Below are 27,510 nucleotides of genomic sequence, written 5' to 3' on the forward strand. Positions count from 1 at the left end.
AACTTCCACAAAATGCCTGGACGAAACGGCCTAAGCCCGGGGCCATTCTCAGACGGCCCGCTCTGGCGCCAGATGAGAGCACCGTTCCCGCGTCCCAAGCCGCCGCAGCCCCGTCTGCCGCCCAAGCCATTGAAATATTTTTAACGCCCAAAGACAAATGCTGGAATTCTAAAAAAAAAAAAAAAAAAACAGCAAAAATGGCAAACTTGTTGAATTGTTAGGGTGCCGCTGGGTGCCCAATGGGAGGCCTCTTATTCGTAGCAAGCTTCTCTGCAGCGAACGCGCAGCGCATGTGTCAGGTGTGCCTGATTTCGCAGCCACGGCGGTGACCAGGAGGTTTTCATCCATGGTTTGGCATTCTTGAAAAAAATCAAGGACTGAAAAGTAGAAGAATTCTCCTAAGGATTTTGATGAATTCACTCTTGTTCTTTTGTTAACGGCTTGACGACTGTGTGGTTGTTTGAGGGTCCCCTTCACCTGCCACCTGCTACCATTGCTTATCGCGATGGGGCCATTTCAAGATCCCTAACCATCCCACCATCCCACCACCCCCAGACCCAATTCCTCATCAAAAACAAAAAACCATAAACTAAAACCTCCCTTCTCCCCCAAAATGCAAAAAAACTGAAAATTTCCCCCGCCCCGCCCGGACTTGCCCCTCCTCGTTTGCGCAGGCGCCATCTCTCATGTTTTTGTTGCTGACATTCGCAGCGCCTCACTGGTTCTTTCACCAACATGTCCTGGTTTGACCCCGTTCCCATTGCAAAGTTCGTCGAACTCAACAAAAAACAGGCCGCCGAGGAAGTGCCCGAAAGTTGCCCCGAGCCGCCTTCCCTCAATGGCCTCCAAATCCACTGTGGTCCCATTCTTCGTCTCTGCGGCCTGTGGGAGGAGAACCTGCCCAACTACAGAGCCCTGATTTTGCTTGTCACCAAGGGAGAGACAGAGCCCGAGGTGTCGTATGCTTTGGGGCCTGCTGCGGAGGAAAACGCTCCAACAGGTTGGAAATCGCCCGAGGAAGGCGTGTTTCCTGCCATCAACTTCCACACGGAACAGGGCTTCAAGTTCTGGCGTTTCAATGTCAAGTTGGACCTTGCCGAGTACGAACAGAAGGTCAGGTACTCGATCAACGGCCAGCAGAACGACGCCCATGCGTTCTTCCTTCCTGCTGCTGACCAGTCCATGAACGTCATGTCCTTCTCGTGTAACGGCTTTTCCTTATCGACAGACACCTCCCAGTACAAGTCGTCCTTGTGGCTCGATGTGCTTAGAAAACACGAGAAACAGCACTACCACGTCATGCTAGGCGGCGGCGACCAGATCTACTGTGACGCCATCAAGCAACACGTGGAGCTGATCCAGGAATGGCTCAATGAGACCACTGCAGCACGAAAGAGAAAGATCCAGACGACCCCTGAGATGGTTGACGAAATGGGCGACTACTACTTGCACGCGTACTTGGAGTGGTTTGGTCAGGGCTACTGGCAGGGCACCAACGGAGGCACGCTTCAGCACATGTTCCCCTTATCTATGGCCCAGATTCCTGCCGTCAACATCTACGATGACCACGACATTATCGACGGTTTTGGCTCTTATAAGGACCGTACTATGGCCTCCCATGTCTTCTCCACCATCGGAAATGTCGCCTACAAGTACTACATGCTTTTCCAGCACCACATGCTGGTGGACGAGGAGGTCTACCACAGCGACCCTTCGTGGATTTTGCTGAAGAAAGAAGGTAAGTTCATTAAGCAACGCAACCACTCGGTGTACATGCGTCTTGGTAAGGAGATCTCGCTTTTGGGTGTGGATTGTCGTACCGAAAGACGCCTCCACCAGATCATTGACCCCGATACCTACAACCTCGTGTTCAAGCGATGCCAGGAAGAGCTCACCAAAACTCCCGAAACAAAGCACCTTTTGGTCATGCTTGGTGTTCCCATCTTGTACCCCAGAATGGTCTGGCTCGAGTGGATTTTGACCCTGCGTATCTTCAAGCCTATTCGTGGTTTGGCAACTAGAGGCATAGTTGCACAGGGTTTGGTCAACGAGTTCGACGGTAGCATTGAGGTGTTGGACGATTTGAACGACCACTGGTGCTCGAAGCACCACAAGAAAGAACGTAACGCTTTGATGAAGCGCTTGATAGACCTTGGTGCTGCCAACGGTGTTCGTATCACCATTCTTTCTGGTGACGTCCATTTGGGATGTTTCGGCAGAATGAAGACCAAGATCCACCACCACCCTAATGCTCATATTCTCAGAGACGCCGAAAAGGAGAACCTCAATGTCACGGAGACGCCGCAGTACGACCCACGTTTGATATTCAATGTCATTTCGTCCGCTATCGTGAACGCTCCTCCTCCAGACGTCATGCCCACTTTGCTTAAAAGACAGAACAAGATCCACAAGTTTGATTCCAACACCACCGAGGACATTGTGCCTATCTTCATGTCTGACACCGACGGCTCTCCTCGTGACAATCATTACTTTTTGAACAAGAGAAACTGGAGTGACTTGATTTTGGCCAAGCAGTCTGCCGAGTACGCCAGTGTTGCCGGAACCGGTATCACCAAGTTCCCTGGCTCCAAGCTGGAGCACGACCAGGAGGTGTTGGCGGACCAGAAAGTGGACGAGCAGCACTTGAAGTACCCTGTGCTTGAGAACAGTTTGGTCACCACATTGCACGTTGAGGACGATGGTAACGATACCGAGGCCACGACCGCGGACTACGAGATCATGATTCCCGACCTCCAGGGCAAGTTCAAGTTGCAGCAGAGCCGTATCAAGCACTTGAGCGGCCAGTGAGACAGACCAGAAGACGTTTGATGCCGCATAAAAGTTGAACCTAATTGTTTGTATTATGCCTGGGCGACGCCGCCTACATTGTATCAATGTACTAATAAATGTGTTAGAAAATGCCTGGCATTATCAATGTGATAATAAATGCTGCATTGTTGGATTTTTCATGTAATTCCAAGCAGGTGATGATCATCGCACCTAAGCCCTTGGCCTGGTCAATTGAGCTTGTGTTTCAACATGGAATGGCGATTATCGAATACTTCAAAACCTCACCAATCGACTTTTCACTAGTCTGAAATTCCCGTTTGTCTTGACAACGGTCAGCCGTGCTTGTACCTTAAATGCCGCTTGCAACAATGGCCATGCGGTTCACCACAATGAGAGCTTATCGAGCCAATGTCGTAGGGTGCATTGGAATCACACGGCTATTGACCGAGCCAAGCAAAAAGATGAATGTTTTTGAATGTCAACTTTCCTCAATGAGAAGTAGTAACCCTGTGCATCAAGAGAAGTAGCCCACTGGAATTTAGCCTTACGTATCAACCCACGGCTAACCGCTGTACATCTCTTTTCCATCTTCAAGGTACCCTCAAAATCAAACCTTATTTCTCCACAAACCGTGGTTCAACGGCATTAGGCTATTCCGTGCTGCCCCGCTTATCTGGTCCACCCCACCGCCATCGAAGTCAAACTTTCTCCACAGACCCACACGGCTCTACACTTTTTTCCCAATCTCTTCAATCTCTAATTCTTCACATTTAGTGTTTTTTCATCCTCTCGCCTGAAACCTGCGTTATAGCCGCTCTGTCTCAGGGTCTAGTCAAGCCAGTGGCTGCGAAACGGAATGTGCAGCGGAACCGAAACACAGCCCAAGCCGCAAACAGACCTTTTTATATGAAGCAGAGATTTTGCCACGGAAAAGAAAACCGCCATTTTTTGCCAATCCAAGCAAAATTCCTCGGACTCCCTCGGCCAAACCCCGTTTCCCCTGAGCCGCTTTCGTTATCTGACTCTGAGTAGAGGGCTCTGCATGGCGTACCCCAGAGTTCGCAGCCATTTCCTTTCAGAAACAACGAAATCATCGAGATCGTCCTGATCGTCATCGGCTGTGCGGACTCCCCATAGGCCCAGAGGTTCTGATTTTGACAAATTCTTGCCAAGTGGATGAAGCGCTCTGTTGTGCTGGCTCTGATCTATACTTACGTCAAAAAAGCACAGATAAGGCTGCCTTTCTCGATATACCAGAAGACCTCGTTCGCCACCACCTCAATTAAGGTTTGGCTGTCCCTTTCTTCCGATCAGATCACTCTCGTCGTCACTGCTGCCGGTGGCTTGCCTGGCCTTATCAGACATTCCTTGCACATTCTCACAATCTGTCCAGACTGCCGTCAGCCTCCATTTGACACTTATCGGCTGCAAGAAATTCACAGGCGAATCCGTATAAGTGAAGCACAGGCTGTCAAATACACCCCGTCTGTTTTAGTTCTTCCTGAAAAGCCAGCTTCATTGTGCCACTTTGCCCCAAAGACACAATTCCGCATCTGCCTTAACCCGCTGATAGCACACCACTACCCCAGTTCAGTCTGAAAAACACTCTTCAAAATTCACTCCCTGACCTCAAGCTCCCCGTCAAACTACCGAATGGACGGTCCGCCGAGAAAGAAACACAAGGACCGTTCCGCTGCGGTTGTAGGCATATCTCGCCTGATAGCGGCGTGCCAGCGCTGTCGAAGCAAGAAGATCAAGTGTGACCAGAACTTCCCAAAATGCTCCAAGTGTGAACGAGCCGGTCTCGAATGCGTGGGTATCGACCCTGCCACAGGTAGGGAAGTGCCCCGGCTGTATGTGTACCATTTGGAAGAAAAAGTGCAAAGATTGGAAGCCCTTCTTCGCCAGAATGGCTTGGATCCTTCTGGAGAGGAAGATAGCCCAGTGCTGGCGCTGGTGCTGGTGGCTTCTGAGCCTGTGGGCCCGATGGGCGTCACCTTTGCAAAATTAATGGTTACAGCGAACCGCATGAACATGGGTCCCAGCGACCTGCTGGCTCTGGTCCCCGTGGACGTTTCTCCAGCGATACTACCACCGAAAAAGACCGCCATGGAGTTTATCCGAATATTTTTCGCCCAGAGCAACTCCCAGCTTCCTGTGCTTCATCGGGAGACTTTCCTTCGTGACATATTTATTCCCGTCTACGGCGCCTGGGACGAAAACGTGCTGTTGGCTTCAGACTACCTGGCATTTAACAGAAGCTGCTACGAAGATTTAATCATGCCAGATGAGCAGACCTGGTTGGCTCAGTACAAGCAGGCAATGCAGGCGCTGCTTTCTGGAGACCAGGATCCAGCCAGAGTATCTCTGTCAATTCCCAAGCCCGAGGGCTTCCGCAAACCGTTGTTTTTCTTGAACATCATCTTCGCCATCTCCTCGTCGACAAACCACTTGCAATATCATACCCACATGAGCGAGCTGTTCAAGGAAGCTGCCATGAGACATGTGGATGCTACGTATTCCACGGCTGATCTGCTTGAACAGCTTGAGGCGGTGCTTCTACAGACGCTTTATCTGGTCATGAGACCAAATGTCCCTGGAGTGTGGTATTTGCTAGGAACTGCGCTACGATTATGTGTGGATATGGGGCTCCACAAGGAGGAGCACCCAAAATCCCAGACAATGTCTGCCTTCACCAAAGACCGCCGCAGAAGGCTATTCTGGTCCACTTACTCAATTGACCGTCAAATGTGCTTTTATTTGGGCAGACCTGTGGGAATTCCCGAGGAGTCCATCACCGCACGGTTACCTTCTGAATTGGACGATGCCTTTATCGACCCCAGCGACAACAATACCAGAGACTATTCCGACAACAGCGGCGGCATGGCCTCCTGCAAAACAATTACCCTTTCCTTCTTCAAAGTGCGTCAGATCCAGCTGGAGTGCCAGAGAATCCTATACGAGAACGGCGAGCTTCCTAGACGCTTCTCCAATTTGGCCCAATGGAAAACACATATTTCCGAAGAACTCGAGCTTTGGCGTGCCAGGTGCCCCAAGAAGCCCCGCAAGATGAACTGTGAATTCAACACGGAGTTCTTTGACCTTAACTATTACCACACTCTTTTGTTGATTAACGGACTTTCCAAAAAGACTTTCCAACTTGCGCCCGACGCCTACTTCAAGGTTCTCGAGGCGCTGAAGGGCCTCATGGCGTGCTACACCAAGCTTTACCACAAGAAGGCCATCAACTACACCTGGGCTGCAGTGCACAATTTGTTCATGGCTGGAACTTCGTACCTTTTTGTGCTTTACAACTCAGAACAACTGCGCAGCCTGACCAGCGCTGATGAAGTTAAAGCAGTCACAGAGGACTGTCTACTGGTTTTGGCGCTGTTGGTTGCATCTTGCACGGCTGCAAAATCATGTATGGACACTTTCCTGATGCTTACGGCGGTGGTGCTCAAGTTGCGTTACGACGTTGCAGTTGAAGGCACCATGGTGGGAATCAGCAAACACCAGCTTGATCTGGTCAGTGGAACTGGAAGCTTAAAGGGCAATTTGGCCAGTCTTGTGGAAGGCATTGCGAATGAAAGCGAAAAGTCCCAGCAAGAAGCTTCCCATGACCTGCCTCGTTTTGGATGGGTTTCTCGTGAAGCGTTTGAACCAGAGCCCCGTACTTATGAGCAAGCTCTTCCCACGCCTATGATGCCCGAAACGCACCTCGAAGATTTCTTCTTGGAACTTGAGAATCTTTCGCCGGTGTCGTCTATCAGAGAACCAACCAACATGGACTTGACGATTTCGAACGAAATGCCCAGCGGGCACAACAGAGACGGAAAGCGAGTGTTTGAGCTTATCCAGCAAATGCCCACAGAGCCTATCTGGGACCAGTTCTTTGGTCGTCTGATGGCGCCATCCTTCAAACAAGAGCCCACGACGCCTTAGGTGTCATTGTAAACTGAGATTGATTGATTATTATGCGATGGAGTAGGTTATTATATTACATGTGAATGGGATACAATTTTCAGCCAGTGTAGGCCTGTGGTGACTTTGATGCCGTTTGGTGATGATATTCAAGAAGGAGTGATTTCCGTTGAGTTTAGCGAAAGTTGATTTGATGTTTATGGTAATCGTTGTCGTCAGATATCCCCGTTGTTCTCGATTAACGAATGCTCCTGAAAAATGCATCAATGTTCTGGGTCACCCCGCCTCAAAGATCAACAAGATTCGACGCCTCCGCTAGTATTTCACTCCCTCCATCTAGCAACTCCTGTCCGTTGGCAGGTTTACACTCCCATGCTGTAACCGAATCTCCATCGTAAGTGCCCCAAACTGAAACAATCGTGCCTTTTCGTAGACAATCGCCCTGAACGTGCAAATTCTCAATATTGATAGGCACCGGCTCGGGCTCAGCTGGCGCTCCGTCTAGCACTACCTGGGTGTGTAGTTCTGGAAGATTAGGAACTCTCACCAAGAACAAGAAAGGTGGTTTGTGTTCGCTGACCTGGGCCACAATGCGTACTTTCTGTACTTTAGCTGTGGATGCCTTGGGGTACTGGAGTGGAAGGACCGCAGGATCCAACACGATCCGGGGCATGTATAAGGAAAGTGGTGCTCTTGAATCTGGGGTAGTAGTTTCTGCAGGTGTCTGATGAGAAGGCTATAGAGGGTGCATCAAATAAGGGGTGTACGCTATGAAATTTTTGAAAAAATGCCTAAAATCGTCGTTTCATGGCCACGTTTGGAGGTAATCTTTTTTTTCCACAGAAAATTTCCTCTCCGTCGTATTTTGTTCAAACCATGGTGATCCACTAGGCAGCCGCGACGCGACGCGAATATCACCAACCTCATCAACTACATACTCACCATCATGAACGAGTCACTTGTGGACGGTACGACAGAAAGAGTCGCCGATAGCTTCAAAGAAGCATTTGAAAAGAATGATGAATTCAATTTGAGCTCCAGACCGAGAAACTACTCCCGTCAGTTTTTCTCCATGTACCAGCACAGACTCTCCGTATTGAAGCCTAGGGTGGATCTGGTTGCCATGGAGAAGTGGGGGCACAATACGAGACGCGTTGACGGCCAGAAGATCCAGCGAAAAGACAGGATCTTGGATATCTCTGGTGGCGAGTTGTGCTGGGTTTCTGGAACGGTCTTCACGGAGATGAAAAACAAGCTTGATATATTCAAGGACGTGGAGCATGGAACAGACGACGTTATGCCCAAAACGCCTGCTAGCTATATTGGCAACGAGGCTAGCATTGTCATGTTGGAGGATGAGAGTGGTAGGGCCATTTTGCATAACGAGAACCTCTTGGCTAACTCCAGAGTAGTGAGTGGTGTGATTGTCGCTGTTTTGGGAATCGAGATCCAGGCGGGCATTTTTGAGGCAATGGAGATTATTTATCCTACACCAGCTCCACAAAAACCGCTCTCCACATCCGATCTGGACAGATACATTGCATTGGTGTCGGGCCTTAAATTCCAGAAAGAAACCGACTGCGACTTGAAGACCGTGCTTTTACAGCAATGGCTCTGTGGAGAAGCAGGAAGCGCTGAAGACGTCGCTCTAGCTAGCAAAGTGTCTAGAGTCATCCTCGCAGGTAATTCATTGGAGGAATTTGAGGAAGACACCGAGCGGGCGAAAGACGACTTTGGCTCCAAGAATACCTCCCACTTCAAGGCAGAGTCCTTGGTGCTTTTCAACGCATGGCTTCTGTCGATCGTGGCTCTGATTCCCGTGACTATCATGGCAGGTCCCAAGGACCCAGCTGAAATCTGCATGCCTCAACAGGCGCTCCATCGTTCCTTGCTAGGAATCAACGCTAGGTACACGGGAGCTTTGGCCACTGACCCTGTGCAAAATGTGACGAATCCAGCCTGGATGGAGATGGAGAACGGACTCCGTATCCTAGGCTCCGCAGGACAGAACATCACCGACATCACCAAATACTACCCACCTGAGCTGGAAGTTGCACCTTCGGAGATCTTGTCCAAGACGCTACTCTGGCAGCATGTGGCTCCTACAGCACCAGATACGCTCTACTGCTACCCATACGACGATGCTGACCCATTTGCACTCGAAGAGACGCCGCACTTATACTTTGCTGGAAACCAAAGCGAGTTTGGCAGTCGAAAGGTGCAATTGGGCGACTTTGAGTCTACAGTAGTGAGCTTGCCAGAGTTTGCAGAGACAGGGCAGATGGTGTTGGTCAACACTAGCACGTTGGAGGTGAAGGTGATTGAATTTGGCGTCTAGAGCGGCTGATCCAAAAACGTTTAGCGATGAATACGACAACAAGGCATTGCCCGGTATTGATAAGAGCTGGGGACCTGAACGTTGCATATAATAAAGATTGTTCCCACTAGCTTGCAGAGTGTCGGAAGGGGAAGTTTGAAGCGTAAAGCTAGAAGCTAGATTCGGCGTGCCGAGCAAAACTCGAAGGGTTGAGCAACAATTTACGATTGCAGGCATCAAAGGCACGCCAGGAATTGAGTGATACCCGAGACGTGCTTATCCTGGTTCTTTTGGCTGCAAAGAGCTCTCAAAACGAGCATCAACATGCATCTTTCAGCAGGGCCATGCTCCACCAATTGACTCTCTCCAACCTCAATTACGCCCCAAAACTCCCCAAAATCACAGTTCACAGGTACCCATCACAATTATCACGCCATTCCAACCAGAAACATCATAATGACAAAGTCCATGCAAGGCCCACCAGCCCGACACGTACCCCTAAAAAGGCATATTTGTGTATGGCTGATCAAGAATTGCTGGGCCGGTTGTGTCTGCGGCGTTCCACTCTTGGTACGCCTGGTGCCTAAGTGAGCGGCGCCAACAATTCCTGTGGACTCAATGGCGCCTAAACAATGGCTGCTCCTATGCCCGCATGAAAGTAGCGGCTCAAGCCAGAAACTCCAAAGCCTGGCCTACCACAGACCCTTGCATGGGCCCATGTGACGATTTGTGATATTTCGCAGCCAAATACGAGGGTCCTGTAGCGCTGCTAAAGTTACGGAGGGTATATTATTTGACGGCTGCGCTGTACGGTGAGCCGTGTGGAATCCGAAGAGCCCGTTTTGTGGCCAATTGTGCCTGATTTAGTATGTGACACCTTTACTTACCCATAGTGACTAGTCAATTGACTCTTTTTTTTCAACCGCCCAGGGGCAACCCCACGTCAAAATACTTGCTTGCCACCCTCCCCGAGCAATGCAGTGGAACCCTCACTAACGGGCCTGTAGTGTGCCAAGCCAGCACGGATAACACCCAATTTTTCCGTTACTACTCTTCTCAAATTCAAATTGAAAAATTAAGGCACCGAAGCTTCCAGTCCATTCTTTGCCCGTTTGCTGCTTCGGAGGATTTATCCTTGTTTTTCTCCCTCGTGACAATCCCTAGTGCATCTGTCCCGGGCCTGCTGCGAGCAAGAGCCAACATTTGAACAGCTCACTCAATTGAGAAAAAATAACACCTACGCCGAACCCAGAGTCCCTTCCTTCCACTTACAATTCCTTCCCAGCCAGCATATCCTATTTTTAACCCTTCTCTGGCCATTTGTTACGGACACCCCTGCCTCCTGTCTGTTGCTCGCAAAAAACCACCGCTTTTTATCACCAACCCTAAACTACAACACCTCAGGGATGTCCGGCTCCGAACCGCCCGGCCAGTCCGGCCAGGGCCGCAAAAAGAATCTTTATATCGCCCACCGCCGTTCGCCGTCCGAGTTGACCACCTTGATGGTGGAGCAGTACAACTTGCAGCGTCAGTTGGAAGCTGTCCAGTCGCAGCAGAAACAGCTCCTTGAAGGTCACCAAAGACTGCCATCCCAGGGTGGCGGCCACCGGCGTACCGGTTCCGCTTCTTCCCAGGGCCACTCCCGTCGTCATTCATTGGGTTTGAACGAGGCTATCAAGGCCGCCGCAAACCAGAGACAAAACCAGGCTCCTCAAGACAGCCAGGGTTTCCTCCAGCCACTGAGCCAGCCGCTCCAGCCACAGGGCCTGCCTTTGGGTCAGAGCGCCTCTGGCCAGCTCCAGCTGGACTTCCGTTTCCCCAGCCCCAATTACGCCGCTGCTGCTTCCGAAGGCTCTCCCAGAGGCCATTCTCGTTCTCGCCTGTACCAGCAGTTTAAATTCCCTCCTGACAACAACCCGTTGCATCCCCCTGCGCCCACATTTCTGCTCTCGCCAGAACGCGGCGGCCAGGGCCACCTGAGACGGGGCTCCCATGCTCGTCTGAACTCCAAGACAGACGGCATTAATTCCAATTGGCGCCTTCAGCAGCAGCCCGCTCACCAAAGAGCCCTGCTGGCGTTGGAGCCTCCTCAATTCGTACCTGGCCACAAGGGTAGGGGCTCCTCCTTTGGCGGCCTGGTGCTGTCGTTGCTGCAGTTCATGCCCAACCAGGGTGGCGGCGGCCAAGGCAGCGGCAGAAAGTCTCTTTTCGCTCCTTACTTGCCACAGCTGTCTTTGCCTGAATTGATCAGCGATGGCCGTCTTGTCACCGGTATCTTGCGTGTGAACAAGAAGAACAGATCCGACGCCTATGTCTCCACAGACGGTCTTTTGGATGCGGATATCTTCATTTGCGGTTCCAAGGACCGTAACCGTGCGCTTGAGGGCGACCTTGTGGCTGTTGAATTATTGGTCGTCGACGAAGTTTGGGAGTCCAAGAAGGAGAAGGAGGAGAAGAAGCGTCGTAAAGACAACACCTTGCTGAAAAACACCTCCGTCTTGAGCGACGACATTCACAACGACGCCACCTCCACACTGAACGACGACTCCAAGGACGATGAGGGTCTTGGACGTAGGGGCTCTCTCAAGCAGCGTCCTACCATGAAGAAGAACGACGATGTCGAAGTCGAGGGTCAGTCGTTGCTTTTGGTTGAAGAGGAAGAGATCAACGATGATGTGAAGCCCTTGTACGCTGGACACGTTGTTGCTGTAGTTGACAGAATCCCTGGTCAGATCTTCACAGGCACTCTTGGCCTCTTGAGACCTGCTCAAGCCGCGCAGGCTGCCATTGACAAGAAGTCTGGCAAGGAGCCTTCTGTTCAGACCCCCAAAGCTCCTAAGATTGTTTGGTTCAAACCTACCGACAAAAGAGTTCCATTGATCGCCATCCCTACCGAGCAAGCGCCCAAAGATTTTGTTGACAACCACGAAGCATATGCCGATCAATTGTTCGTTGCATCCATCAAGAGATGGCCAATTACTTCTTTGCATCCATTCGGTACCTTAGGCGACAAGCTCGGCTGCATTGATGACCCTCAAGTTGGTATTGATGCCATCTTTTCTGACAACAACTTCCTGTGCTCTGAATACCCCATCGGCGATGAGGGCTACGTCAAGTCCTTGTTGTCCTCGGTACCTAGTGTCGAGACTGAATTGGCTAACCCCAACAGAGCCGAATTTTTCAACGACTACGTCGTTGCTTTCACGGAAAACAGCCAGTTTGTCGACCATGCCATGCACGTCAAGCGTCTTAGCAACACTATCATTGAATTAGGATTCCATGCTGTTGACATCTCTCATTACGTCCAGCCTGGCTCCGTTTTGGAAAGAAAGGCAAAGAAGATTTCCTCATCGGTATTCTTGCCTCAGAAGGCCGCTCACTTGTTCCCTGCAGAGGTGAACGACTTGATCTCGTTCAAGGACAATGAAAAGAGCTTGGCTGTGTCTGTCACCTTCGAGATTGACACTACTTCCTTCGAAGTGGAGAATGTGCATATCCGGGAATCTGTCGTCGTGCCCAAGCTGACAGTATCGTTCGATGACGTCGATGCCATTCTTGGAAACGGTAAAGTCCACGGCGAGATCACTCAGGCCACATGTGACTACATCAAGACATTCGCTCTTATTGCCAAAGAATTCCGTCGTCAGCGTTTGAATGACAAGACCCTCGGAATCAGTCCTAGCTTGACCCTCTTGGATCAGATTGATGACGAGAAGGTCAGGTTGCATATGAACATTTTTGAAAGCAGCTCTGCTCTTAGCATCGTATCTGAAATTGGCTACAAGGTTAACTCCACCATTGCTGTCAAAGTTCATGCCACTTTGGGTGACGAGGCTTTCTTGCGTCGCCAGGCATTGCCCACATTGCAAAAGATTGAGAACTTTTCACGTAAAGCATTCAACTTGGGCTTCAAAATCGATACCTCCACACCAAGCACTTTGCAGCAGTCAATCTTGAAGATTGACGATCCACTCAAGAGACAATGTATCGAGACGTTGTTGTACAAGTGCATGCCCAGAGCCAAGTACTACATTGCAGGTAAGCAAGACCCTGAGAATTACTCGCATTACTACTTGAACTTACCACTTTACACTCATTTCACATCGCCATTGCGCCGTTTTGCCGATCTCATTGTGCACCGGCAGGTGAAGCAAGTGATCCAAGCTGCTGAGAGAGAGAAATCACCAGACTTGGACGCTTTGAATGCCATCTCTGTCTACTGCAACTTCAAGAAGGATTGCGCTGCTAATGCTCAAGAGCAAGGTATCCACTTGTTGTTATCACAGACAATCAACGAGATGAGCGAGCATGCGGGCCAGTTATTAGTGATGGGCACCGTGCTTCAGGTTTATGAGTCATCCTTCGATGTATTTATCCCTGAATTTGGCATTGAGAAGAGAGTACACGGCGACCAGTTGCCTTTGGTGAAGGCTGAATTCGACAAGGCAAACCGTGTGCTTGAGTTGTTTTGGGAGAAGGGTGTAGACTCCGCAACTTACGTTCCACCTGACGAGAAGTCATCATTGAGTTACCGTCTGTCGATCAAGAACAAGTACCGCACATCAGCGCTGGAGGCCGCCAAGATCCAGCGCAAGAACGCTACTGAGAGAAACAACAACATTGTGCCCGACAGCGTGATTGAGAAGTTGTCCGCGTTGCAGCTCAGCGTTCCTAAGGTCGCTCCACCACAGATCAAGCCCTGGAAATCAATCCCTTCGTCACCATCCATCAGCCAGTTTGGCAGCCGGCCTGGCTCTGGGGCTTTCCATGAACCTACGTCCGACGACGGTGGCTTGAGTCCCTACTTGCAAGACGTCGTCACCCGTGTGGAAAACAAGTCTTACATCCAAGAGATTCGTGAAATGCAGCCGGTGCCCGTTTTGTTGCGGGCCGAGATCGGTAAGGGCATGGCGTTGCCATGTTTGACGGTGCGGGTCTTGAATCCATTCGCCGAGGCATAACGAATCACGAACTTTGAGCATATTGATAATACAGATAATCTTGAATTGGTGTAGCAGAGACGTGGTTTTACGAGTAAGATCAAAAAATACCATAAACAAAGAGATCGGTTTTGCGTGACATTAAACTCTATTGTGATCAGAGCCGTTCCCCTCCTAATGTGTCAAAGTGCTCACCATTTGACTTCTCGCATTAATTAATTAGGTACGGACAAGGCACTAAAAGCACTCAAAGAATCAAAAAAGTCAATCTAAGGAATCTGTATGTGGTTTTAAGAAACTAAGTTTAAAATGAATACTCTTAATTTTCCGTCTGAGGGGGGCCTTTCCGTCTCAATGCCGTTTATCTAATTAAGCCTATCTGCCCCACACTTTTCACATTACACAACTTTCCGAAACATCCTGTGAAATTTCAAAAATCCATAACCTCCAAAAAAACCCCAATAACCCACCTTTCAAAGACCTTCCCCCAAAAGCCCTCTGAACCAATCGGCATCGCCGTTTTCATCCCAATCAATGCAAGTGCTCTTCCTTCATGCATGGTCTCAACAAACGGTGCAGCCGAACGATGCTCAATGTGTCATAACTTCCCCGTCAAACTTCCACAATACACACAAATCAAGACACCCCAGAAACGCCTTATAAACGCCAAACCCGCCACATCAACAAAAACACAAAAAAAGGCTCAACACCCACGAGATCCACCACAGTCAACCACCCACACCCGTGCACCTCGTGATAAAGAGATAGCAGGGTCAAAATTTTCAGCTCCTTCTCCCTGACATCATCCACATTGCAACAAGTCCATACACCGATGTCCGACCAGGAGCCCGAGTCAGCCAGGCCTGACTCCGTTGCTTCCACAGACACGACCCACGCCGACGTTGCCAACGGCATCGGCAGACCCAAACCGGTTTTGGGAGAACTGGCGGCTAAGAAACAGAAAAAGTCCCAGGCTTCATACATTGCCCGGGAGTACGGCACCCCTCTTCAGACCAGGGCTGCTTCGCCATGCACTTTGAATCCTCCTATTGATTCTGACGGTCTTTCGTGGCCGTCCAAGGGAGCCAGAAGCAGAATCGAACAAACGCCAGAGGAAGCCAAAGCTAGAGAACTTCGGATCGCTTCGGCCGTGAAATCGATTTTGCACGAGCTAGGCGAAGATACCGACAGAGAAGGTCTTTTGGAGACGCCCGAGCGGTACGCCAGGGCCATGCTCTACTTCACCAAGGGCTACGAGGACAATATCAGAGATGTGGTGAAACGAGCAGTGTTCGAGGAGGACCACGACGAAATGGTCATTGTGCGTGACATTGAGGTCTACTCCTTGTGTGAGCACCATTTGGTTCCCTTCTTTGGCAAGGCCCACATTGCCTACATCCCCAATAAGCGAGTGGTGGGACTTTCCAAGTTGGCCAGGCTCGCCGAAATGTACTCCCGCCGTTTCCAGGTGCAAGAGCGTTTGACCAAGCAGATTGCCATGGCTTTGAGCGAGATTTTGCATCCTCGAGGCGTGGCCGTGGTGATTGAAGCCACCCACATGTGTATGGTGAGCAGGGGAATCCAAAAAACCGGCTCTTCCACCACCACAAGCTGCATGTTGGGCTGTTTCCGCCAGCAGCAAAAGACTCGTGACGAGTTTTTGACGCTCTTGGGCCGCAAGTAGGCCTTTTTCTTGCATCGGTGCAGCGCTGGGCCTCTCAACGGGCCCTCCATAATGACGCTATGATTCACCTCATTCAGTTCTATACAATGCATGTTTTAGAGTAGAGAAAGTGTATATTTCGTTATTGGCTCTATAAATTATATCATTACTTGGTGGAGTGTGCTTCTACTTGTGGGCTTCAATGAGCTCAGCTGCCTTGAGGAGGAAGCGATCGAAACCGTACTGGGTCATCACCTGAATACCGTAACGGCGATTCCTCATGGGGACAGAGATCGACGGGCATCCGGCTAAAGAGGCGGGGATCGTCATGATGTCGTTGATGTAACCGTTCACAAGACTCGTTCTGCAAGCCAGCTTGTAGTCTTCGATCGTAGGAGCAATGCCGAATGCCGTGGGTGCCACCAAAACATGAACACCGTCGGGGTTGCCCTCAGTGTTGATCAAGTGGTTTGGAAACTGAAGCACATCGTTCATTTCTTCCACCAAATGCTCACGAATGCCTGTGGCACGCACGAAATGGTCTCCTGATTCAGACGAAAGCGTGAAGTTTCCCAATAGCGTTCTGCGCTTCACTTCAGTGCCGAGTCCGTGGGCTCTGTTTTCAGGAATAATGGTTTCAGGGTATTCAGGACCCACCAGAACGCCGTACCTCACGCCGTCAAATCTAGAAAGAGAGGATGCAGCTCCGGCGGAAACCAAGGTATAGTAGGCTGGAAGCGATTTCTTGATGCTGGGCAAGGAAACCGGCACAACCGTGTGGCCCGCCTTCATGAGGTTCTCCAAAGTGGTGGAATATTCCTTCTTTGTCTCCTCCAGCAATTCGCCCACCAAGAACTCCCTGGGCACGCCAATTCTGAGCTTTTTAGGCAAGTGAGCGGCGCCAAACTTATTTCTTATCCACGGAGGCATCGCTGTGACATCCTTTTCATCGTACTTATCTATGACATCGAACGTTTTGCGAATGACAGAGAAGTCACGAGCCACAATTCCCACCGTGTCAAAACCCTGAGCGTATGCTGCAACTCCCCATCTGGAAATACGTCCGTAGGTAGGCTTGAAGCCAAGTACTCCACAGTAACTCGACGGTTGTCTCACTGATCCTCCCGTATCGGTGCCTAGAGAAAAATCACAGAGTTCTCCTGAAACAGCAGCGGCTGAACCACCAGAAGAGCCTCCGGCGACCCGAAACTCCTCATATAGCGGGTTCTTCACGGGCCCAAAGGCAGAATTGGTGTTCGAAGAGCCCAAGCCAAATTCGTCCAAATTGGCCTTTCCCACCAAAGTCGCTCCCGCCTCGTCTAGAAGCTTCACCACCGTGGCGTCAAACGGACTGTAGTAGTTTTTAAGTGCCGCTGAGGCACATGTGGTGGGTTCTTCGGTAGTGGTGATGTTGTCTTTGGCAACCCAAGTGAGTGGAGCAAGTGGGCCTTCGCCTTGTTTGGGTGATTGACGAATTGAGATCAAAGCATTGTAGGGGTCCTTGATGGCCGTGGCCAAGCGCCTACTGCTCAATCGGTGCATGATGAAGATGGAGTATGAGATTAAGCAAGAGTTGTAGCCAAGGCCAGTGCGCACTGCAGGTGTATGGAGCAAGACGGTGGAGATGGAAGGCTTCATTTCATTTATTTTTAATAGATTCGTTAACTATTGGTGTGTGTTGGTGATCGGAAATGGAGGCTGTGAACAGAATTGGGATTATGTGATTTGTTGAAAAATGATACTGTAGTACCTTAGGATGGGGAGAAGGTTGTACAGGCCATTTCAGTAATTGTTAAGGCAGTGGTAATTTTTAAGGATTTCGTCACCAATCTAGGGATTCAAAAATTATGACAAACATATCCAAACTGTCCGAAAACTTCTGTGAGTGTCTGTTGAAGATAGGGTATACTCGCTTCAACAATGGTTGCGAAAAATCACCTCCAAGACCACTTTAGTCCAGAATACCCAGTCCACGCGAATTGACAATTTTCCAAAACACCTCGAATTCAAACTTTACCAACATTCTTTCTTATGACACTTTATCAAAAAATGAAAAACAAGGGCCCTTCCCCTCCTGTCCCCACAGTGGAGTCAGCTCTCAGTCACGACGCAGCCTCAGATCATCATTATCCACTGTGGATGCGCCTTATCGTCATCCACCAATAGACCACAAAACGGCCATCCAAACCACCAAAAACCGACACCACCAAATTACCCGAATTTCACAATCTCCCAAAATCCCCACATTACCTAAATCTCTACACTTTGACAAATTTGGCCCGGCACTGGACCTATATCGTGGTGCACGGAGGTAGTATATCAGACTCACTGGAAAAAAATTCCGAACCCATATTCCCACTAAATCGTCAAATATGTCCTTCGTGGTCGCTGCAGACAAAGGCAAGGGTCTTCTTGCGCAGGCCAACAACGTCAAGGTTGCTGTTGCCGTGGCGCTCTTCGCCCCTAAGGTGGACTTTGCCAGATCAGATGACTCATCTCTCCAGCTCAAGGACCCCAAGTCCGGCTTTGAGCTCGTGGAGCCCAACGCCATCGTCAAGTACGTTCTGAGCGACTTTGCCAGTGACAAAAATACCGAAATCGAGGAGTCTGAGGTGTACCAGGCTCTCAAGAGCGGTAAGAAGGACCAGGCTGTGGATGCCTTGAAGAAGCTTCAGACCCCAGACTCCAAGCAGTCCAGCGCTAACATCATCGTTTTTGGTGCTGTGTACCCATTTGTTAAGGAGTTGGAGGGATCCGACCTCGGCTCCTGGGCTGCTGAGTTTGCTAAGGACCCCAAGATCGCTGAGGCTCTTACTAAAGCTAAATCTGCTACTTCCATCGAGAGAACTGTGGCAGCTGCTACTGGAGCCACCAAAGTGAAGACAGGCTTTTTGGTTAAGGAGCAAGGAAACAGCATCCAGCCCAAGGACAACGAGAGAAACATTCTTATCACCTCTGCCCTTCCATACGTCAATAACGTTCCTCATTTGGGTAACGTGGTGGGCTCTGTGCTTTCTGCTGACATCTACGCCCGTTTTGCCAAAAACAGAAACTACAACGCTCTTTTCATCTGTGGTACCGACGAGTACGGTACCGCCACCGAGACCAAGGCTCTTGAGGAGAAGGTGACCCCACAGCAGCTTTGTGACAAGTACCACAAGTTGCACAAGGAGGTGTACGACTGGTTTGACATTGAGTTCGACCACTTTGGCCGTACCACCACCCCATTGCAAACAGAGATTGCCCAAGACATTTTCTTGAAGTTGCACCAGAACGGCTTCTTGGAGGAACAGACCACCGAGCAGTTGTACTGTCCTGTTCACAAGGCGTTTTTGGCTGACAGATTCGTCGAAGGTACCTGTCCAAAGTGTGGCTACGAGGACGCTCGTGGTGACCAGTGTGACAAGTGTGGTGGTTTGTTGAACCCATTGGAGTTGATCAACCCTCGCTGTAAGCTTGACAATGCCACTCCTGAGGTCAGAGAGTCCACTCACATTTACCTCAAATTAAACGAGTTGGAGCCTGAACTCAAGAAGTGGGTTGCAGAGGCCTCCGAGAAGGGCGACTGGTCCAAGAACTCCAAGACCATCACCAACTCCTGGTTGAAGCAGGGCTTGGAGCCAAGATGTATCACTCGTGACTTGGTCTGGGGTACTCCTGTTCCATTGGAGGGCTACGGTGAGAAGGTGCTTTATGTCTGGTTCGACGCCTGTATCGGTTACGTTTCCATCACCGCCAACTACTTCAAGGAAAAGGACGAGCCTAAGGCCTGGGAGAAGTGGTGGAAGAACCCAGAGAACGTCGAGCTCTACCAGTTCATGGGTAAGGACAATGTGCCTTTCCACACTGTGGTTTTCCCCGCCTCCGAGATTGGTACCAGAGAGAAGTGGACCAAGTTGCACCACTTGAACACCACCGAGTACTTGCAGTACGAGGACGGTAAATTCTCCAAGTCTCGTGGTGTGGGTGTTTTCGGAAACAACGCCAAGGACACCGGCATCTCGCCATCCGTCTGGAGATACTACTTGGCCTCTGTGAGACCAGAGACCTCGGACTCTCACTTCTCCTGGAAGGAGTTTGTCACCAAGAACAACTCGGAGCTTTTGGCCAACTTGGGTAACTTCGTCAACAGATTAGTCAAATTCACCATCGCCAAATACAACGGCGTGATCCCCGAGTTTGACCCCAAGAACATCCCCAACTACCAGGCTTTCGCAGACGACGTCAACTCCTTGTTGGCTCAGTACATCGAGGCCATGGAAGCTGTCAGCATCAGAAGAGGTTTGGAGTTGGCCATGGCTATTTCTTCCAGAGGTAACCAGTTCTTGCAGGACAATAAGTTGGACAACTCTCTTTTCAACGACTCTCCAGATGTGTCGGATGCAGTTGTGGGTGTTGGTTTGAACTTGATCTACCTTGTTTCTGCCATCATTTGTCCATTCATGCCCGAGACCAGAAACCAGATCCTGGAGACCTTGGCTGCTCCACCATTGTCCATCACAGACAAGTTTGAGCTTGTTTTGGAACCAGGCCACAATATCGGCAAGGCCCAGTACTTGTTCAAGAGAATCGACGAGAAGAAGATAGACGAGTGGAAGGCCTTGTACGGAGGAAAGCAACAGAAATAGACTCGCGTTGCCAACACGCTTACAGAACAGTTTTAGGAAGCATAATTTAGAGAGGAGTTGTGGGAAGTAATGGAATTATAATTGTCACAAAAATTAGGTTGTTCCGTAGTTCTCCGGGCTCACTACGTCTGCGCGTCCAGTGCGGCTTACCCCATAATTTCCTGCAGACGATAACGACACTAGTGCTCTCACGTTTCCGCATGTGCCATGTGCCGAAACGTGGAGTCGAGTCGACCCGACCGGAAAACCCGGCAAAACTTCAAAGTCAATGCTGACAGTTGTAGAATGCAATGATGTGACTTTCGAAAATGGCCTGATTTCATCATAGCAAGGCAAATTGCGTCGGTTATCTCGGCACCATCCGAAATCACTCTAAAAGCATGCACTCCATGCAGAGTTGTGATGCCAAGGTGCGTCCAAAGCTCCCGAGGAGGGGCCAAACAGGTTGCCATTCCCCCGGGTATATAAGGCTCCCATCCCCTCCACAGATCCACCACATAAGAGCTACTCCATGCCTGCTGGTTCTTTTAAAGGTCCTCTTTTAGGTTTTTCCATCGGCTTGATCGTGCCTATCGTGGCCACCCAGCTTTATATCAAACCACGCTGGCTAGGCGACGCCCAAAGGGAGCTCTGGAAAATAAGGCATGAAATCGACTTTGTCGGCTGGAATGTCAGGATATTGGAGGAGTCCCGTGGATTCCGTGAGGCTGACTTGTATCAGCCCTTGACATGTTCCCACTCTCACGCATAGCTGCCTTTAATTCTGCCGGGTCTGGAACCCCATGTATGTACTCAATGCAAGCATTACTAATACCCCTTTGAACAAACATGATTCGATTACTCGTCTAGCGAGCCTTCCTCGTCTGAACTGCCAATATCTCCTTCCAAGTCGTCCTCCTCTTCTGCCATCAACTGCCGGACATCCTCGTCGGTGATTTTGATGTTTTGACTTTCCCAACTGCCCAACTCTTCCATGTTGTTGAGATCGCCTCCTGTGATGGCACGAATGATGTGAAGCTTGATATCCTTTGGCTGTTTGCTGAAGTCGATTCTCTCACGCTTATACTCCTCAATGTCGGGTGAATGGCCAATGCTCTGACCCACCCTCACCAAGGTCTCCACGCACAGGGACGAGTTATCAACAAGATCGTGGTCAAACGTGAATTTGCTGTTTTCAAAAAGAAGAAGCACGGTTGATCCTCCGAATTTGAAGTATCCGACTTCGTCACCCCGGTTCACCGTTTGGCCTTCCTCAACAGTGATGATCGTAGAGCCCACCATCATGGCACCAACCGCAACCATAACAACTGTGCCAAAGTGCTCGGTCTCAATTGGCACAATCACTCGGACATTCTCTCCATAAACATCCAAATCGGATCTGATGGCCATTGGGTTGACAGTGTAGTACTCTCCTTCGATGTACTTAATCGGCCCAATTTTTCCTGTCACAGGCGAATGGAATCTGTGGTAGTCTTGAGGAGCCAACCTGAAAATACCTATGCTGCACTTTCCTGAGCTGTATAAGTCAGTATCTTCAAGTCCGATGAAGTTACCATTGAAGAGCTTAGCGACGCTAAAGTTGCGCCCTTTGATCCAAAGTTCAGTAGCACTGTCAACGGTGACAAATGTGGTACAGCGACAGTCAGCTGGAGAAACAGCGATTCTCTCCTCGCTCTGTGCCTCCACTGGTCTGGCTCCTGGTCGAAGCTTTCTGTAGAAGAAGTCATTAAAGGTCTCAAACTTCAGCGGGTCACTTATGAGGCACTCGCTCAAGTCGAGCTTGTGGAACTTAATGAATGAATTGATGTCAGCTTTCAGCTGGGACAGGTCAAACTTAACGCCTTGCTTGACACTCATCTTTTTGAGGAGGTTTCTGATACGCCGGGTCTTGGCCTTGTCGAGGCCCTTGTAAAGAAGACGAATACCAAGTCTGACACTCACATTCATCTTCTCCTCCATGATGATACCCGTTGACCTATCTTGCACCAAAATGTTGGCAGAGTTGCTACCAAGACCGTACTTTCCATACGTCAACTTGATCAAGACTTTGGTGAACCAACGTTTGGAGGCAGCCTGTGGAGTAACAAATGAGGAGTTCAAGAGCTTGCTGACGATACTCCAATCTTTCGAAGCGCAAATGGCAACGTGAGTGATGATATCTTGGTCCTGCTTCTTCGAGAGACGCTTCTTGCAGCAAATTGGACACTTGTGTATTTCAAAAATCTGACCCTCTGATTCGTGAAGCAAGTAATCTTCCAAGCAGTCGATGATTTCATCGTGGGAGAGTGTGTCACCTCCCCAAGGTGATCGGTCAAGTTTAGTAAAAAACTTCGTGACAATGTCATCACTGTTGTCACATCCAAGGGTGTCGAGGAGCGAGATGAGTTCGATATAATCGAGCTGCCCTGGAGTTTCATTCACATTGAACTGTTCCAAGAGAATCGCCCAGAAGTCTCTTCGGAGGTTCTCGTAGGTGAGATATCTTGCACGAATGCGGATGGTAGTGGCATGGTTTGCAGCAAGCTTCTCCTTGTGAAGGGTCAATGCAAGATCAAGAGTCTTGAAGTGGGAGGTGTCAATGTATTTAAGCGAATATTGGCGCTTTCTGAACTTTTTCTTCCTCGATGTAGTCACAATGTTAGGGTCCTCGGCCATTGACATGACGTTATTTTGGGAGCCACTGGTGTCGTTGACAGATGCGAGAGAACTAGCCAGCTTTGTGCGCTCAATCAGCATATAACTAGGAACAGCTTTGGAGCTGGCACTAGAGCTGAAGGGCGGTCTGGGTATGGAAGTTGTACTGGCATTTGAGCCGGCAGAAGGTTTGGATGCTGTTGAAGATGCTTCGATATCCTGTTCTTGTGCAACATCCATGAGTTCTGAGATTGGAATAGATACATCTGCCACTTTATCATGGAATGAGAAGTGGTCCTTATCAAGCACGCAGAATTGTACGTTATAGTTGCGTTCATGCTCGAGGATCTCAAAAGCAAGACGCTCGTTGTAGATCGGATTCAAGGTATGACGCTTCCAGCTTGTTCTGAAGGTTTTCTTTCCGAATGTCACCACGACAAACGGGTCCATGTCAAACGTGGTCCTGGTGAAGTTTCGAAGCGGCGGCAAATCCGTAACCAGTAGAATCTCCACGAAAAGGACTCCCTTGACTTTTCTGTTCTGTAGTTTGTAGCTGGACGTGACTCTCTTCTTTCTGAATCTGCGTTTTTTGGGAGCTTCCAGACCACTCAAGTTGTTATCTGAATAGAGGCCACCGCCTTCACTGGCATAAATGGAGCCCACACTAGTAGCGGAAGATGCCTCAGACATACTAGCGGAGTCTTCTCCTTCGTCAGTAACAACCTTCAAGTGATTATCGGTCTTGTACAATTCGCCAAAAAGCTGCTGAGACTGACTGTGCTGAAGAAACTGTCGAGGACTCGAGTCCGAGGTGGACCGTTTGGGTTTCCTGGGCGACTCAATGGATTCTGCCTCTGAGGCATCGGTAAATGCTATGTCCAGCATCTGGCCATTGACGTCGGCGTAGAAGCTCTGCTCGTCCGGATTGGCCACAGAGCTGAGTTCCCTATACATGAGCGAATCGAGCCAGGCTCTGAAGGCCAGTTTCACGTCTGTAGGTGAATCCTCTGTTTCTGAAACATCTAGTGCTGCCAAATCGTCCGCTAGAGGCGTGCTTTCTCGAGGAGGCGTGGACGGGAACTCCGTGGCCAAATTGTGCTGGGTGGGCGGAGTCACCTTGAGTTGAGGGCCTGGCGTGCCGCCTTCTTTGAGTTCTATTCCTTCCTTCACGAAAAGCTCAAAGGATAGAAGCAACAGCCCCGTGACAAAGCTGTGCTCGTGTCGGCTCGAGAAGAGCTTGTACCACTTTGCCGGTGTGGCCGTGCCGTCAGCGAAGATCTCAGAAAGCAATAGTCTGACCTCACCTAGGTATGTTTTAGAGCGGGCCAGCTTGCTCCAGACGGAAAGCGTGAGGAGCTGCGAGCAGTCGCCGTTTTTCAATGAAATGGTGAATTCGTCGTCCCACAGCGGGTGTGACGTGTTGAGCTTCCTTCTGCTTCTCTTCTTGAAGTTGTTGAGCTGAACTAGCAATGCAGCATTGACCAGCTTGCCCTTGTACGATTCAGGCAAGCAGAGGTCTGCGGCTCGAAAGGCGGTGACCTTGAGCTTCAAGCCGGGAGCTTTTTTCGATTTGCGGCGGAGTATCATGGTTGTATGGCCTGCTGGACCCTTGGATCTGACGATGGAGATCGGTTAGCCCGTTTTGCTTTTCGCACAGCCTGCGGCCACCAGAGGTACAAAGACGATTTTGGAGGTGGAAGGGGAGAACAGACTTGTGGTTTTTTCGTTCACAGGGAATAGCGAAAGAGGAAGAATGTTGTGTATGTCTTTTTTGTCCGTATACCAGTGTTTGCCGGCCAGGATATGGGTGCAAACATTCGCGCGGTGCAGATTTCCACGATAAGCTCTGACGGAAGGCTCGATGGGGAAAACACAAAGTTTAGTGGAGGGGAAATACGGAAAATTTACGAACGTTGGAGTTTAAGTTTGAATTGATGATTTGGAAAAAAACGGCTTCAATTGCTAGCCGTGGTCTTGACAATGGCACCGTCCTTCTTAATGCATAGCCGAGCCGGCACAGTCGCAGCTATGACGTAGCAGTGAGGAGATCCAACCGGTCACCCTAACCAGGAGGTTCATGAAAAACGGCCATTACAGATGATTGTTTTATTTATTGGTATTAAGCAGAAACTGTTAGAAAGTACTTGGTCTCACGCATGGACTACCCAAAGAAACTGGCGTCGTGGTACTTGCCGGTGTAAAATAGTATCTCCTGCCAGTACGTTGGATTATCAGGCTTCGGACACTCCATGTACCTTTTACAACCTTCAGACACAACCTCCCTGTAAGCCAGCGCAAACCGCTGATTGACTCCTTCCAAGTGCCTCTGCAACTTGCTCAGAATTTTGTAAATTTCATGGTACACAAATAGTGTTTCTGATACCCAGAAGCCGTTATCGTCTCGCTTGATGGTGAGAAGCTTTTCGTCAATTAGCGTCCTGAGTGAGCTGCCAAACTGCACCATTTTCTTCATCTCTTGACGTATGAATGTTTTGCTTTGAGACTCTTCACTGAGGTCATTGATCGCCTTGATGAGAACGCTGTAGTTGGCTGCAAAGCCGGTTTGCATTGTCAAGATGTCTGATTCGGTGAAATTCTTCATCTGATCCCTCATCACGCCCGAATATTGAAGCAAAAGCCCTTCAAGTGCTTGCACTTGTACTTTAAGCTTGCAAACCTCGCCCATAAGTTGGACTTCATGGCTTTGCAACAGAGAAAACTGCAGCCACAGGGATGGCATCTCCAGTTGAGAAAGCGCCAAAGCCCTGGCTACTTTTCTCTTTTCATCCAGTTTCTTATGATATCGGGGTACCGAGAAATCTTTTAAAACCTCGTTGGAATCACTATCGCTCATTTACAATGGCCTTGATGTTGTAGAAGTATTTGAATGTTCTCCGAATATTCTGCGTGACTCTTTCTGCTGGATATTTTTAACGGAGACGTCTACAGCAAACGTACTTTTAAATGTCTGGCTTTCTATACACGTTTCTTACTGCTGCTCGAGAGCCGTCACTTATGGCTACTATTAACATCATTCCTGCTCTGTATCTCGAGATACAGTTACTTTTCTCGATAAAAAGGGCTCAATTGCGCAATGTGAACTAAATAGAGCAGCCACCAGTAGCACAGTCAATACAGCTGATGGTAGACATGGTCAATTTGGCCTGGCTCTACACAAGTTACACAAGTACTTGTGAATTGTTGATTACCTTATTAACGTGGTAGAACACACAATTCATCCTGACTGAAGGTCTTGAATAGAGCCTGGTACTATTCCTCCGCAGATTCAGACTGCACTACTGTAAGGAGGACGTCTTTTCTTATATGGGTAATAATACCCAAAATCGAAGGCACGTTGAATGTCACCTCGTGCAATGTGGACGCAAAAGTTGAAGGCATCCAATTGCGGCGCAATGTCTTTAATCGGGTCCCTATCGGTCTGCTCCAGAAGGACAATGGCGTAAGTTCGAACTACACGAATGAGTTCTTTAAGCATTTCTGCGTCTTTCTTGATTCTTTCCAAAGGTCTGGCAAAATCCTTGGGCAACTTGTCAGTTTTCTTCTCAAGAATATATTCGTAAATCCATTGAAGGTCTGCGCAAAGTCCCCCGAATGCCAAGTGCAATTGATCGTTCGAGATTGATTTATCAAGTGCTTTTTCCTTGAACTCGGCGAAGCGGAACTTTATCCACCCGATTGTCATACAAATCAAATCGAGGAAGTATTGTGAGTCGATCCAGCGATCAAACACTTCAATTTTTCCTGACCAATAGGTCTGTCGTCCCGGTTCATATACGTCACTCGGGTCTAATCTTCGATACACCCCGTACCACAAATTATACCCTCGAAATTTGAAAAAATTGTATCTCTCCCACGTACATCTCAAATGGTAATTCTCCCCCGTACATCTCTGTTGCGGCATCTTTCTTCGGTAGTCCTTCTCAGCAAGCGATCATGTCACCTTTTGTAGTCTAGAAGCGAAGTGGATTTACACATGGATTACGATCGAGATATTTTATCACTCTCTGCAAGTTCTTTTTTATTGTTTGATCATCCCCCAAATAATTCCAGGCAAAATGGAAGCAAATAAATTAACATCAGACGTAATTGCCCTTCTAATTCGCCCAATGTATCAAAGATTTGTTTGAGACACATCCTCATGATATGTAGTATCTCAGGGGTAGGGTCTTCTGATCCCTGGAACCAACTCTCGATATTGTATAATTGCCCCAAACGGCAGACAAATTGTGCCTTATTGAATGCAGCCCTGAAATCATGAGCTTGACACCAGAGTTTCTTACAGGTACGTAAGATGCTTCCATAGATCGCTTGATATCGAGGGTAGTCTTGGAAAAACTCGCCTTTGGGTCTCCAATCTTGCCACTCAAGAACAGTAAATTGCAAAACGGACAAACCGTGATTGAGGACTCCGACCATCTCAAACCTCTCTCTATCACCGAGATTATACCAAACTCAAATGAGAAACTCGTCCACATCAGTGTAATAAGCTCTCTAATTGAACGAGCATAGAGCTCCAGGAACCGTGGTTTAAACGGCGTCTTATACTTAGTGTGTCTGCCTTGCAACCAAGCTCGAGGAAGGTGTCTGTAGGGC

General features: G+C 49.3%; 11 protein-coding genes across 11 annotated transcripts; 6 read left to right on the top strand and 5 right to left on the bottom strand.

Annotated features, from left to right (window-relative positions):
- Positions 1-735: 735 nt before the first annotated feature.
- Positions 736-2,808, top strand: C7M61_002901 (uncharacterized protein; the record flags this gene model as incomplete). Its single annotated transcript, XM_024858258.1, has 1 exon — positions 736-2,808. One exon carries the CDS (start codon positions 736-738, stop codon positions 2,806-2,808), a length of 2,073 nt encoding a protein of 690 aa, XP_024713664.1.
- Positions 2,809-4,443: 1,635 nt separating this feature from the next.
- PPR1 (Ppr1p) lies at positions 4,444-6,735 on the top strand (the record flags this gene model as incomplete). Its single annotated transcript, XM_024858259.1, has 1 exon — positions 4,444-6,735. The coding sequence occupies one exon, from the start codon at positions 4,444-4,446 to the stop codon at positions 6,733-6,735; it is 2,292 nt and encodes a 763-aa protein (XP_024713665.1).
- Positions 6,736-7,000: 265 nt separating this feature from the next.
- TEN1 (Ten1p) lies at positions 7,001-7,387 on the bottom strand (the record flags this gene model as incomplete). Its single annotated transcript, XM_024858260.1, has 1 exon — positions 7,001-7,387. The coding sequence occupies one exon, from the start codon at positions 7,385-7,387 to the stop codon at positions 7,001-7,003; it is 387 nt and encodes a 128-aa protein (XP_024713666.1).
- Positions 7,388-7,660: 273 nt separating this feature from the next.
- On the top strand, positions 7,661-9,052 carry HYS2 (DNA-directed DNA polymerase delta subunit; the record flags this gene model as incomplete). Its single annotated transcript, XM_024858261.1, has 1 exon — positions 7,661-9,052. The coding sequence occupies one exon, from the start codon at positions 7,661-7,663 to the stop codon at positions 9,050-9,052; it is 1,392 nt and encodes a 463-aa protein (XP_024713667.1).
- A 1,385-nt stretch (positions 9,053-10,437) lies between these two features.
- Positions 10,438-13,992, top strand: SSD1 (mRNA-binding translational repressor; the record flags this gene model as incomplete). The annotated part of the gene is made up of 1 exon (XM_024858262.1): positions 10,438-13,992. One exon carries the CDS (start codon positions 10,438-10,440, stop codon positions 13,990-13,992), a length of 3,555 nt encoding a protein of 1,184 aa, XP_024713668.1.
- An 811-nt stretch (positions 13,993-14,803) lies between these two features.
- C7M61_002906 (GTP cyclohydrolase I) lies at positions 14,804-15,655 on the top strand (the record flags this gene model as incomplete). Its single annotated transcript, XM_024858263.1, has 1 exon — positions 14,804-15,655. One exon carries the CDS (start codon positions 14,804-14,806, stop codon positions 15,653-15,655), a length of 852 nt encoding a protein of 283 aa, XP_024713669.1.
- A 165-nt stretch (positions 15,656-15,820) lies between these two features.
- Positions 15,821-17,176, bottom strand: C7M61_002907 (glutamyl-tRNA(Gln) amidotransferase subunit; the record flags this gene model as incomplete). The annotated part of the gene is made up of 1 exon (XM_024858264.1): positions 15,821-17,176. One exon carries the CDS (start codon positions 17,174-17,176, stop codon positions 15,821-15,823), a length of 1,356 nt encoding a protein of 451 aa, XP_024713670.1.
- Positions 17,177-18,006: 830 nt separating this feature from the next.
- Positions 18,007-21,013, top strand: MES1 (methionine--tRNA ligase; the record flags this gene model as incomplete). The annotated part of the gene is made up of 2 exons (XM_024858265.1): positions 18,007-20,237; positions 20,767-21,013. 2 exons carry the CDS (start codon positions 18,007-18,009, stop codon positions 21,011-21,013), a joined length of 2,478 nt encoding a protein of 825 aa, XP_024713671.1.
- An 86-nt stretch (positions 21,014-21,099) lies between these two features.
- Positions 21,100-24,483, bottom strand: PSD2 (phosphatidylserine decarboxylase 2; the record flags this gene model as incomplete). The annotated part of the gene is made up of 1 exon (XM_024858266.1): positions 21,100-24,483. One exon carries the CDS (start codon positions 24,481-24,483, stop codon positions 21,100-21,102), a length of 3,384 nt encoding a protein of 1,127 aa, XP_024713672.1.
- Positions 24,484-25,057: 574 nt separating this feature from the next.
- Positions 25,058-25,582, bottom strand: C7M61_002910 (uncharacterized protein; the record flags this gene model as incomplete). The annotated part of the gene is made up of 1 exon (XM_024858267.1): positions 25,058-25,582. One exon carries the CDS (start codon positions 25,580-25,582, stop codon positions 25,058-25,060), a length of 525 nt encoding a protein of 174 aa, XP_024713673.1.
- Positions 25,583-26,182: 600 nt separating this feature from the next.
- Positions 26,183-26,599, bottom strand: C7M61_002911 (uncharacterized protein; the record flags this gene model as incomplete). Its single annotated transcript, XM_024858268.1, has 1 exon — positions 26,183-26,599. The coding sequence occupies one exon, from the start codon at positions 26,597-26,599 to the stop codon at positions 26,183-26,185; it is 417 nt and encodes a 138-aa protein (XP_024713674.1).
- Positions 26,600-27,510: the final 911 nt, after the last annotated feature.

Source organism: Candidozyma pseudohaemuli (assembly GCF_003013735.1).
Source record: "Candidozyma pseudohaemuli strain B12108 chromosome Unknown scaffold00006, whole genome shotgun sequence".
NCBI lineage: Eukaryota > Fungi > Ascomycota > Pichiomycetes > Serinales > Metschnikowiaceae > Candidozyma > Candidozyma pseudohaemuli.